The following is a 13619-nucleotide window of genomic DNA, read 5'->3' as shown; positions in this document are numbered from 1 at the left end:
GTGGGTTTACTGGTGTATTTATATAGACCTTTCTGATAAAGCTTACTTGGTTTTAGCCTTTCCTTCTCCTTTAAATGTGCTTTACTGTCCCTTGCAGTCTCACTGCCCATTTTCTTGAATAGACTGATTTTTATGTTAGTAGACAGAACAGTTTACACACTGAACGCTAACACCAACCCAACACAAATAGGGTTGCCGTCTGCCCATTTTTGAACCAGACAGACAATTTTTTTAGGGGCTGACCAGTACAAAACATCCTGCCTAGTTTTTAAAGTTTAAAAAAAAAAATAGCAAAATGTCATGATCGGTATGGGCGTGATGTCAGAGCCATGCTCCTAACATCACTAGGAACACCCCTAATATCTCTAGGCACACTCCTAATGTCACTGGAGATGCACCTCAAGTCACTGAGCAGGCCCCTAACATAATCTCTCTGCCCTCCAACATCACAGGGCCTCCCCTCCCCTTTGTTCAGATATTAAAATTCCAAAGGTAGCAAACCTAAACACAATTGAGAATGCTCAGGGATATTGGTACATGGAAGGGAGTGGCCAGAGAACAAGTTCAGATGTGAAAGAAAGAGAAATGGGTTGCATGACTTTATTTTAAAGGAATTCCAGGCAATGTAGTGTGGATTAGCACACCCACCTTATAGATAAGTAAAGATATGCCTGGTGCACGTGGGTGGAGGTTCGGCAACCCCCCAAAGCAGTAATGTAGAAAGAACCTCACGGCACACAGGTCTGCATGAAGTTTTCAGTGATTTATTGAAGCGGAGTGCACTGCAACGTTTCGGGGTCACCCCCTTTGTCAAGCATCACAAAAGGGGGTGACCCCGAAACGTTGCAGTGCACTCCGCTTCAATAAATCACTGAAAACTTCATGCAGACCTGTGTGCCGTGAGGTTCTTTCTACATTTATTTTAAAGGAGACATATTATGTAAAAAACAAGAATGTACCAATGAATGAAACTCTTTTAGATATAGAAGAACTGTGCTTTAAAATGTTGTGTTTCTCATTACTTTCTCGTTACTTATATGAAAATGTCTGCAAAAACCCTACCAATCCTGCCCATCTGTTTCACTTTCTGCCTGCTGAATTATCAGGCCATGAAGTGGAGCTGGCGGCACTCAGCACAGTGCACTGTAGGATAGAAATCGGCAAATAGACTGACCTGATAGGGAACTGAATCCTGTATTTGCTGTGTGACTGCAGGGTTGTGATTGGCTGTCCCTCTTCTACTGTGCTTCTGGCAGGGATTGTTAGGATACGCTCACTCTTCATTTGAAACTTGGACAGGGACCTTAGCAGGTCTATAGGGAGTTCCAATAAAAGGGCCTTTTTTAAAGATAATATTAATTGTTGGCCAACAGTTAAACCAGCCCCATATAGTATACATTATTGCCTACAAAGTTAGAGGGGTTTCATAGTCTATATGTCTCCTTTAAGGCTTTTACAGGACACAATGAAGCATATTCATTAATTAGAGTAGACTTGGACCCGTACAAAGAGGATGTCATATATTGGACTACGTGAGCACCTGTAGCAGCAGCACTGGACTAACTAGTGATGTAACCGGAAGTCATATGGTGAGTCTGTACATACGCACATAGGAGAGCACATGTTGGAGAAGCTCTGACTGAAATAAAACTTCTGCTCAGTCTTTTGTCTGGTAACTCAGTGCAGCCACAATACAGATACATTTGTCCTGTTATGGAACGTTTGAACACATTTCTGGGGGTTTTGGGCCAGTTTGTATGTGTGTTATTACGGTTTTGCTAATGAAAGTGAATTGCCCTTTAAGTCATAGTTTCCCAATTAGACAATTTGAGTATCTTAAATTGTTACGAATGTATCTAAGTGCACCTGCCACATATTCTGGACTCTGTGCCAAAACCCAATTAAGTTTTAGAAACGTTGTATCTTTTTCTGGCTGTTCAGTGCAGGAGATAAAAGAGAAAGTCGTGACCTTTCAGTAACAATCCGGGACTGCAGGTTGAACTGTCAAAATCGGGACTGTCCCGCGAAAAACGGGACAGTAGGGAGGTACAGTATGCAGATGATACCTTTGTAAAATCTAGTTAGGTTACTAAGAGGCAGATTAAGTAAACATTATAGGGCAGATTCTGCACTGTTACCATTTTCAGGGACTTCGCCGGTTTACTAACGGGCGCAGGCGTCACTTCGCTAGTGAATGAGATAGACGCTTGCATTCATTCACACTCTATGGACATTACTCCACAAATTCACTAAGATGCAGATTTTACTGAACGTTAACTCTTTCGCCAGACTTGCCTTCCCCAGCTCAGACCAGGTGAAGTGCATTGGAGTGCATAGATCCTCCTCAATCTTCTGTTAATTACATCATATTTTTTGAGTCCATAAAATGATGGCGTCTTTTCCTTTTTTCAGGGTGATAGGCTGCAAAAGTATTAAAACATTTTTTTTGTGTAACCGGTTTTCCCCCTACATTTTATAACATAAGGTAACAGTATTTTTCCGGGATGAAACTTCGCATCTTAGTAAATTAGCGCTGTCTGAGCAAATTTCCTCCTGGCGAAGTGTTGCAATGGCTGCGAAGCCATCGCTGCCGAATTTTCGCTGGTTAGTAAATTTGCCCCTAAAATGCAATATGCAATATATATATATATATAGGGAATATAGAGGGATTCCCAGCTGTTCAGGAGTTTTGCAAAGATATGAACACATTCCTGACAGAGAGCGTTTGATAAATTGAAAGATTTATCAAAACATTTTACTGCTTTGATCAACGTGCCAGTTTGTCAGAATGTGTTTGAATGCTTGAGCGGTTCTACTCCATTCTGTGCATTGGGGATTTCAAGCTCAGCAGCATCAATAAGTCACAGGAAATTAACGTTTTAGTTAAAATGAACGCAGTGCAAATAATATATAAATATATATGAAATGGATTTGCAGTGTTTTGTTAAAAGACTGATTAGCAAGTGTCCTTTGTCTTGCAGGCACCCTATTCCCGTTCTTATCATGGTGAATATATTACACAGAAGGAAGCAGTTGCCTTTAGCAGGGATTCATCTTTCTGCTTTAACTGTTCAGCCGAAACCTCCACTTGCAACCGGCAGACTTAGCTGTATGTATGCTTTTCTATATAAATACTTGTCAACCTTTACTCACACATCTCTCAGCATTTCTATCAGCCACTTATCTGTCATTTGGAGCTTTCATTAGCACCACTGTGACAGCTCTATCAGTCCAACACAGCTGTCATAAGGCAATAGAAACCATACTGGTTAATCCAGGCATTGTATAAAATCGTACGTACACCTGTAATTATGGCATAGCTACAGTATACTGTGCATTTACCTTCTATTGTCACACATACAACAGGGAGCTGAACATGAGCTGACGAGAAGAAATGAGACAAATTGTTATAAATAAAGAAATGGTCCTTTGAAGGGCAATTCAATTTTGCAGAATGTTTTGCACATAGCAAGACTGCACTCACTCTCTTTTAATGGTGATCCCATGCTGCTGATATTATAATGCACCAAGGTGTAATGTAATAAACGGTGCAAAGCTAGTCTAGTTACCAATAGCACCCAATTATCAGGAAGCATTTGCTGGTCACATGTTGAAAAACAAACATTTTATTTGGTGCTGTAGGTCACTGGCTGCACCCACCACATTTATTAAATAGGGAATTAGACTGTAAACTCTACTGGACAGGAACATAATTTTTCTACCTCCTTATATTCTTGCCTCATTAATACTCACTACTTAAAGGGATTGCTCACCTTTAAATTAACTTTTAGTATGATGTAGAGACAATTTCATTTTTTATTAGTTGTGGTTTTGTTGTTATTTAGCTTTTTATTCAGCAATCTGGTTGCTAGGGTTCAAATTACCCTAGCAACCATGCATTTATTTGAGATTGAAATATAAGTAGCATAGGGTAGAAACCCTGAAATATAAGTAGCACAGGGAAGAAACCCAGTGGGCCTAGTTCTGAGCATTTTTCTACTGCAAAGTGCTGCATGCACAAGTAGTGCTTTCTAAATGAAAAAATTTATACACACACAGCACTATTGTCCTTATATAACTTGCCCAACATGTTCCTTTCTTTCAACAGTAAGTGGCCCAAACTTAATAACAGATGCATCAGTGATCTTGTTGTTATCTGACTTGATACTAATACTGCACTGAAGACGTGGAAGCAGTGAAATAAATAGAGTAATAATACTGTACAAAATGTGTCTATTGTGGTGCTGAGAAGAATCCACAATAACCTCAGACACTGCATTTTTCATAAAAAGGAGAGTTCGTAATACAGGTTTGCCCTTAGGCGCTGGCAGTCAGCTATTTGATCTTTGCAACACAATACGTTATCATGTAAACATCAGCGCAATGTGCATGACAGTTGGAAATGTAACATCTACTGTGCTGGCTTGAAACAATAGATTCTGTGTTGTGTATGTTTATATGTTTTATTGTGGGATAAAACCAGGTTTATATGAAATTTACATGACATAGGGCTACCAGTGATAAATTGAGACGTACAGGTATGCTGCACACTGCACTGCTTTCTAAGAAGCCACGGCGAATGTAACCCCTTCACATTTGCTAATACTCTTTTAACTACACAAATTTAAGAAGATATCTAATAAAAGACTGGGCAAATGCTTCATGTTAATAAATGTCTGCTTGGCTTTATTAAAGGAACAAACTACCCCCTTTGGTCAGTTCCTGTTTTTATCTCATTGGTGCTTTCTCTTTTATGTGTTATCTTGCCCTTTTCTATCTTTTCCTTCCTTAAATATATATCTTCTCTCTATCTTGTATATAAAAGGACACATTAGAAAGTTCCACTGTTTGTGTGAGCAGAAGGACATTGTCACGGTCGCACCCTAAACCAGAACTAATGCCAAGCTCCCTGGTCTCGGCTCGGCTTCACCAGTAGTGTGACCGCCTTTGGCTTCGGGAGGAGCCCTCAGCGTACTCAGATGCCACCTGGACTTTTCGAGAGGAGCAAAGCGAGGAGTTCTGGCAAGCAAAGGGGCACGACTGTTGTAAAAGTCAGTTAGGCCGATGGTCACGGTACAAATGGAGCAGAAAAGAGAATCGTCAGACAGGCAGGGTCCAGGCAGGCAGATATCGAGAATCGTCAGGCAGGCAAGGGTCAAACCGGGTTGTCAATCAAGGGATTTAGCAGGAAGAGTTGTCGAAGGCAGGCAAGGGTCAGGTTCCAGAGATCAGAATAGTCAAACCGGCAGGCAGGGGTCAAAACAGATAATCAGAATCAGATACAAACGGAATAGCAATAGCTAACAGCACCAGGAACAAATCCTATCACGGGCACAGTATAAAACTAGAAATCCCTTTAAATACCGTTTGAATTTCGCGCCACTGCGCGCTGACGTCATCACGTCAGCGTGCATGCGCATAAAATCCAGGAAGAGGCGCGCGCGCGCGCCCTAACTAACCGGCGCTTGCAAGGAAGAAGATCGATGTGGCGGGCGTCCCCACCGGGCGGCAGGCGTCCCTGCCGCCCCCCCACTAGACCACCAGGGTAAGATTCTCTTACAGACATGCTGTCCAACTGCCCCGTTTTCACTGGACAGTCCCGATTTTGACAGCTCATCCGGCAGTCCCTGATTGTTACTGAAATATCACTGACTTTCTCTTTGATCTACTGCACTGAACAGCCAGAAAAAAAGATACAAAGTTTCTGAAAAAGGGTTTTTTGGCAGAGAGCCCAGAGTACATGGCACCTGCACTTAGATACATTTGTAACAATTTAAGATGAACACAGATACAATTGTAACTAACAAGATAATCAGGTCTCTTGGGAAAACCCGGACTTGCAGCTTAAAGGACAATTCACCTTTATTAGCAAAACTGTAATAACACATACAACCTGACCCTAAAACCCCCAGAAATGTGTTCTGACTTTCCAAAACCAAATTTTGTAAAATGGATATGGTATTTATGGGGTGTGGCCATAAAATGGGAATGGACAAAAATGTTTTGCAGTACTATGCTTACCTGATCTTTTTGTCCCTCTTTCTATTTTTCAAATGTTGGGAGGTATGCAGTAGAACCCCTAACATGTGGGCCCTCTCTGAGTGTCTCTGATTCCCTGATGGGCCTACTGGTATAAATGATTATAATTATAAATGATCAAATTATGGTTGATCCCAATGTTATTAATAGGGAAAAAAGATAAATATATAGGAAGGCCAGTATATTTTTCCAGAAAAGGTGGCAACCCTAGCAGGGGGGGTGGGGGTGCTCACTTGCACTAGAAAATCTGAATTTACAGTTTAAAAAACAGAAATTTGGCTCTTAAATTTACAAGGAGCAGCTTTTTGCTACCTCTGGTAACCTGCTTGACGCTGCCGCCTAAGGTGAGTTTTTCAACTCTGTAGCGGGAAAGCATTTTTAGGAGATTAGTTGCCAGTGGTAGAGTTTTGTTGCAGGCAACTAATCTTCTAGTGTGTCATCACCCTAAGTGTTGCATTCCTGCAGCAAGATCTGTCATACAAAGACAAACAATAAACAGTAATTTACTGTAAGCATGCTCCATTTGTAGATAGATCCATAGAAAGAAAAGCAGATATACATAAGATAAGATAGATTAGATGATAGCTAAATAAATATTTTGTTTTCTTGGCATAATATAAAATAAATGCACGTGAAAATAAATGTAGTGAGATTGGTACTGCTTACAGAAAGCCCAATTCAGAAGCTAATTTTTCCTTTTGTTTCTTCTTTTTTTTTTTTTTTACAGTGATTCAGTTCCATAACAGATTGAATTTGATTCATTTATTTTAAATGAGCTTCCCTGAGGCTTGTACAGGGTGAGGGCTTTCAGTTTAGCAGCGTGGATCTCTGTGCAAAACATCTTCATGGCACGCAATAACAAGACTGTGACACAGACATTGTAACATAAGAACATGCAGTTTAATGAAAGTGACATTCCGGTCAGACTGTGACAGCAATGCTTCAGCAAAGGCAGATGTGACTAACAGGCTTGTGCTTAGAGAAATCAAGTTAATAAGGGAACTGGCTGCTGCTGCATTCTTTTCCTGGCCATGGACTACACTGCCTCTCCCTGTTAGCAGCCTGAAATGCAAGATCTTAAGGACGAGTAAAGACATATAAGCAGATGCTAAGGGGATATAAATTCCAAAATAGCATTTTGCCTAATGAAAGAAAAGGTCATTACTTGCATAGCAGAAAATGTTATGAAACTATGACATTTTGCCAAAATGCATTGAAAGTGAATAGAAAGGCAAAATGACATTTTGGTTATGACATTTTTTTTTTTAGCATATGCATCGCTCTGCCTTGTTAGATAAGCTCTTCCACTATGCTGCAACTGTTCTTCATAGAAAAAAAATAAATTTTTGTCCAATCCCATTGGTTGATGTGGAAGGCAAGGGGCAGATTATAATCATGTCCAGCCGAAAAATTTTCAATGGTTTTAAAGTGGACCTGTCACCCAGACATAAAAAACTGTATAATAAAAGTCCTTTTCAAATGAAACATGAAATCCAAAATTCTTTTTTTTTATTAAAGCATTCATAGCTGTTGTAAACTCAATTAAAAATCTCAGCTGTCAATCAAATATTGCCTGCCCCTCCTCTATGCCTCAGGCATACAGGCGGGGCAGGCAATTACTTTCACTTAACATTCAACGCTTCCTAGATGTCACTGCTCTCCACACATTCCCCCTCTCTCTTCACCATTTAATTGTGTAGCCAGTGCATGGGGATGGACATCAGGTCCCCCATTCTGGTGCACAAACAAGATTCTGACATGATGCAAGACTTGCCTTAATAACAGTGTCCCCAAAATGGCTCCTGCCTGCTTGCTAGAATTATGAATTCCCAGACTGAAGGAAACATATAATTTATATAGTGTCATTAAAGTTCATTCTGCTTGACTAATGCCTTAAAACAGGATTTGGAATAGTTTTTTTGGGTAACGGGTCCCCTTTAAAGTTATTTGAAATGTAATTGTTACTACAGGCGGTATCTATCTGTTTCTGCACAGTGACCCAGCAGTAGCAGAAGTGAGCTTTGTATGCTTCTTAGGGGCTTCTGCTACACAGTTTTGTGCAGAGAACAGAAAGGGACAGGTACTACTCTGAATAATTGTGACATAATGTTAAAACCACTGAAAATGATGTAATTAATCATTATTAATGTGTAAAACAAACTTGCTTAGAATCACATGTACTTTAAATTGTTTGGGGGTTTACTTCCCCTTTAACTTTGGCAGTTAACCAGACATATAGTTATTAGTTAATAGAAATCAGGTAATAGTGGGCACCTATAAACGTGGGTTTGCATAAATGAACAAGGAATGTGTGCAAAACAAGCAAAAGCCAAGACTCCTGTTCTCCAGCAGCCACAACTGGATTTCAAGCTACAGTAAAAGTTAACGTTGCATTAAATGGGGAAAATTGGTGCTATTATGAGGGGTGGCTGGGAGGAAATGAAGCTTGTTGGCAGTCGCGCATGACACTTTGGAAATTGCCGGTGCCTGCAGCTAATGTAGAGTAGACTGCGAGTGATTGGACAGAGGGATTTGTGGGGCAAGGCACAGAAGATCGCAAGTAGTTTTCCTCTGCGTTCAACAGGCGTCAGCGGCAGAAGAAGCTAAAGAGAGCGTCTGGCTCAGTTGGAGTAGAAAGGAACTAACACAAACGAGCTGAACACCCTCCTCTTTTCCCTCCTCTATTCCATCTCATGGACAGTCGCAAGAAACTTCATACAGTGTGTGCTGTCGCTGCTGCACGCTCCCACTTGTTAGCTTCTCGCTGCCCGCATACCGACCAGACCTGCCAACTTTACGCACGGTAACTTGCCTGGCGCACGCAATTACGCCAATATAGTCGCGCGTATTGTACAGTTGATACGAGATAAAGAGAAGATGGATCAAACCACCGAAGACCGGAACGACAGCGACGGGCTTGTGATGGACCCAGATAGTTTAGAAGAGCAATCGGGTGTAAAACCATTGCTGGGAATTGGCATTGACAATGTTATCACTCTGGTTGTGTTCGGGATAATATTCGCACTAGGGGTGCTGGGTAATTCCTTGGTGATCACGGTGCTGGCAAGAAACAAACCCGGGAAGCCACGTAGTACCACCAACATCTTCATCCTGAATTTGAGCATCGCAGACCTGGCTTATCTGCTCTTCTGTATCCCTTTCCAGTCTACTGTCTATGTCCTGCCAACCTGGGTGCTCGGAGCCTTCATCTGCAAGTTCATTCATTACTTCTTCACCGTGTCCATGTTGGTCAGCATCTTCACTCTCTCTGCCATGTCGGTGGATAGATACGTGGCCATAGTCCACTCCAGGAGGTCCTCTGCTATCAGGGTGTCCAGAAATGCCCTGCTGGGAGTCATTGTCATCTGGATCCTCTCCATTGCCATGGCTTCTCCAGTTGCCTACAACCAGGGCTTGGTCTATAAGAACAACCAGACTTTCTGTTGGGAATCCTGGCCAAATGCCCAGCATAAAAGGGTCTATGTAGTGTGCACATTTGTCTTTGGATACCTGCTCCCTCTTCTTCTTATTTCCTTTTGCTATGCCAAGGTAAGGGAATATTCCACTACATCATTTACATGGTGGGATCACCTGGGGATGTGGCTTTCATGATTTCAAGCTTTTGGTCCTGCAACACTAATAGGAGATTCAGCAGTTATAAATAGTAGTTATTACTGGATATCTCATGATAGAGTTGGTATTCTTGGTTATACAACATATTGTACTTTGCATTGAATATTTTAGAATATAATGGTACATATTACTATTAGCTGTTCCTACCTATAATGCTCATTTATATTAGATATCATAGTATATAATGGTCCATATTTTCTTTTGCCTTGCCCTGGCTTTAATGCACTGTATTGTTACCTAGGATATAATGGTCCAAAGTTCCTATTGGCTCTCCTTGAGTATAATTCACTATAATTTGTATCTGATATCATGGACAATATGTACTATTGTCTCTCTTGGTATAATACCCTGTAATTTGGATTTAATATCAATGGTACAAAGTTGCTATTGGCTGTGCCTGGGTATAATGCACTATAATCTGTATCGGACGCCCCCAAATTTGTCTAGGTCCACTAACCCATAGCACCTAATAATATGTTTGCTTTTAAACAAGTGGTAAATGTTACACTGCTGATTGGTTGCAATAGACCTGTAGAAAACATTGCTCCTTTTTATGACATAATTCTCTGAATTTTATAGAACAAATTAAGTACAAGAACTGTCTGCCTCTGGGTAAAACATTTAACAATTACTGTTGACACTCTAAATATAGTGGTCCATAATTAATAGTGGCTACCTATGTAGTTGATAGAAGTATCAGCTATCCTTGGATAATTGTCCATAGTGGGTACTGTAGCCTATAATTATTTTTTTTATGGTTATTAGAAATGGACCGAATACACTATTTTGGATTCGGCCGAACCCCTGAATCCTTTGCGAAAGATTCGGCCAAATACCGAACCAAATCAACGGGGAAAACATTTTTGCTTCCTTGTTTTATGACAAAAAGTCATGCGATTTCCCTACCCGCTTAGGATCCGGATTCGGTTCGGCCTGGCAGAAGGATTCGGCTGAATCCTGCTGAAAAAGGCTGAATCCTGGTTGAATGCCGAACCATTCGGTGCATCCCTAATGGTTATATAATTAGAATTCAATGATAATTTTTGAATATAAAAGTCCATTTATAGTATTTGTCTCATGACATACAGTATTACTTCATAGTAAGTATTGGAAAACTCTGCATATGGATAAAATGATCCAGTAGCTAGTAATGATTATATACTGATACCGGTAACTCAGTAGGTAGTTTTGTGTGTCTTTGGATAAAATAGTCCAAAGCTGGTTCTGGCTGTATCTATACTTTGGGTATCCAAGTCCATAATTGATCTCTCTAGTAAAAATACTAGTAACAACATCATTGTACAAATATGGAACTGTAAATAAACATTAACCAAGGATATGTATTTTATAAATATATACTGATCTCTTGCTCTGTGTTTCCAGGTGTTGCTTTTGCCTTCTGGCTGTGCCTCTTACCTTTCTGCACTTGTTTAATGCTGTGTATATATCAGACCATGGCTCAGAATTCCCAGCCTTTAGCACTAAAACACAGGGAACAATTTCATTGATACACAATTCCATCCTTATCTCAGCAGACAATGGCTCTGTTCATGATGTGTGGCATCTCCCTTCATCACAAACAAATAATGATGGGAGACCTTACAAAACAAGATACAATTTAACATCCATCAGTTATAGGAGCAGGTTCTGTTTCCCAGAAGAGCTGACAAGGTCAGCGTAATGCCAGTTTCTTGGCTACTTTCTTTCATTTGTTAAACATCTAATAGTTTGATGAATGTTTTTTTCTTCTAGCTCTGCTAACTGAATGTAGAGCAATTTTAGTATAGGCTTTATTGCTTTTGGCACAACTCTGACATGACAATGTCCTTCTGAAAGGACGTTTCCTATTGACTAAAAAGAAGACCTGTTGCTTTAAGTTTTATTTTTTAATTTTTTTTTTTTTTTACTTAACCTGTGAATAAGGACACATAGACTGCAGGCCAGTGCATTTACATCTGGCATGCTATTTTCTAATGATCCCTCATGGAGTACAAGTATAAATGAATATACATCTTCTTGCTTAGTGTTCCAGGAGCACGTCCATATTAATGTGAAATGTACTCTGCCTATCCTTGAGTACGCAAAGTATTACTATTGCATGGGATTTGTAGAAGATACCTGCTATGTTTATGCAACCTCTCCTCAAAGTTCATGTCAATAATTCATTCAGAAAGTGAGGTTACAAAGAATACAAGTCCATCAGGTTCAGCCAGCTAAACCCTCTTTATCCCAATCCAAAAGATATAAAAAAAAATCTCCAGAAATACACAATCCAATGCATAATTCTCGGCGTGTGAAACACCTTCATGACCTCAAATCTACATTCAGATATCTACCTTTCACCATTATTTAATGAATTTTGTTACTGAACATAACTGGTCTGAATAAGTACAATATATAAGTTTAATTATATCTTAGATTGGATCAAGTACACGCTACTGTTTTATTATTACAGAGAAAAAGGAAATCATTTTTAAAAATTTGGATTATTTCATTATAATGGAGTCTATGGGAGACGATCTTTCCGTAATTCTGAGCTTTCTGGATAACGGGTTTCCGGATAAGGGATCCCATACCTGGGATGTATTACTATGTATTAATAGAAAAGTGATATTATCATCATCATTTATTTATATAGAGCTGACAAGGTACGCAGTGCTTTATATTGCTGCAAATGGCATGGGACCTATTATCCAGAATGCTCAGGACATGGGGTTTTACAGATAAGAGGTATTTCCTGTAATTTGGATCTCCATACCTTAAATCTATTAAAATACATAAAAACATGATTTAAACACAATAAGATTGTTTTGATCTTAGTTGGGATCAAGTACAAGGTACTGTTTCATTATTACAGATAAAAAGGAAATAATTTTTAAAAATGTGAATTATTTTATTAAAATGGAGTCTATGGGAGATGAACCTTCCCTTAATTTGGATCTTTCTGGATAATGGGTTTCTGTATATAGATACTTGTATAAGGGTCAACAGAACTTTGGGGGGGGGTTGTTTACAACTACAGAAGGGTCAGGACAATCGGGCATATTCACTAAAAGGCGAATTTTCACCTGCGAATGCTTCACCACACTTCGCGTCACTTCGCCAGGTGCAAATACCACTACGCTAATTCACTAAAATGCGTCTCTGCAGCCGAACACGGGTGACATTTTGCTAGCGTTAATTCATTAGTGTGAGCATTTCAAAGCGAACTTTCACTAATGTTCATTTCTGCCTAGCGAAACTTCATTTTCACACTTACGCTTAGGTCAATTTGAATAGGGCGGGTTCATATAGGTCATATATATGACTTTATTTGAGATGTTGGTGCAAATGCTTGAAGTGGCCACTTATTGAGAATGTTCAAGGAAGCAAAATAAAAACTATAGTCTATAGAGATCCTCTAATGCCCTAGACATGAGCCCACCCTATAAAAAATGTGGCATGCCCCTCAAATGGTGAAAAAAAAAATGTTGAAAAAACATTTTTAATAGTTACAACTTTTACTTCAACTATGATGTCCCTGACATACGATTGAGGAAGAAGTAGCTTCATCTTATCAGTTCGCCAGGTCTGGTGGTGAAGGAAATTTTTGCGAAAGAGTTCTGTAAATTTCAAACTTTAGTTCATTTGTGGTGTAACGATTGTTCTGAGCAAAAAAGGCACCTGGCGAAAGGGAGACAAACTGCACTGTAAATTGGCGATGTCCCTACGGGAATTTTGTTAGCGACGGCCACTTCACCCTTTAGTATATCTGCCCCAATGATTGCGCTCAGTATGGTAGCCATGTGCGAGTAACAAATGCATAGGGCGTAGTGCCATGGAACAACTGGGCCACATGCCAAGAAGACATGATGTTGGCTTTATTTCTTCTACACTTTTTACAGGTTACATTTGCATTAAAGTTTTTTAAAGCTTACATCTGCACCTGCACATTATATAAACCCAAT

At 39.8% G+C, this 13619-nt stretch overlaps 1 protein-coding gene across 1 annotated transcript in view; it reads left to right on the top strand.

Moving 5' to 3' along the window:
• The first annotated feature begins 8288 nt into the window (after positions 1–8288).
• The window catches only part of galr1.L (galanin receptor 1 L homeolog), a 90207-nt gene continuing 84876 nt past the window's right edge, over positions 8289–13619 (top strand). Inside the window, exon 1 of the mRNA XM_018267841.2 lies at positions 8289–9588. Within this exon, the coding sequence (XP_018123330.1) occupies positions 8917–9588 (672 nt within the window). The 5' untranslated portion in view covers positions 8289–8916. The remainder of the gene's footprint in view (positions 9589–13619) is intronic.

Source organism: Xenopus laevis, chromosome 6L (assembly GCF_017654675.1).
Source record: "Xenopus laevis strain J_2021 chromosome 6L, Xenopus_laevis_v10.1, whole genome shotgun sequence".
NCBI classification, from domain to species: Eukaryota; Metazoa; Chordata; class Amphibia; order Anura; family Pipidae; genus Xenopus; species Xenopus laevis.
This window is presented reverse-complemented; position numbering and strand designations above follow the sequence as displayed.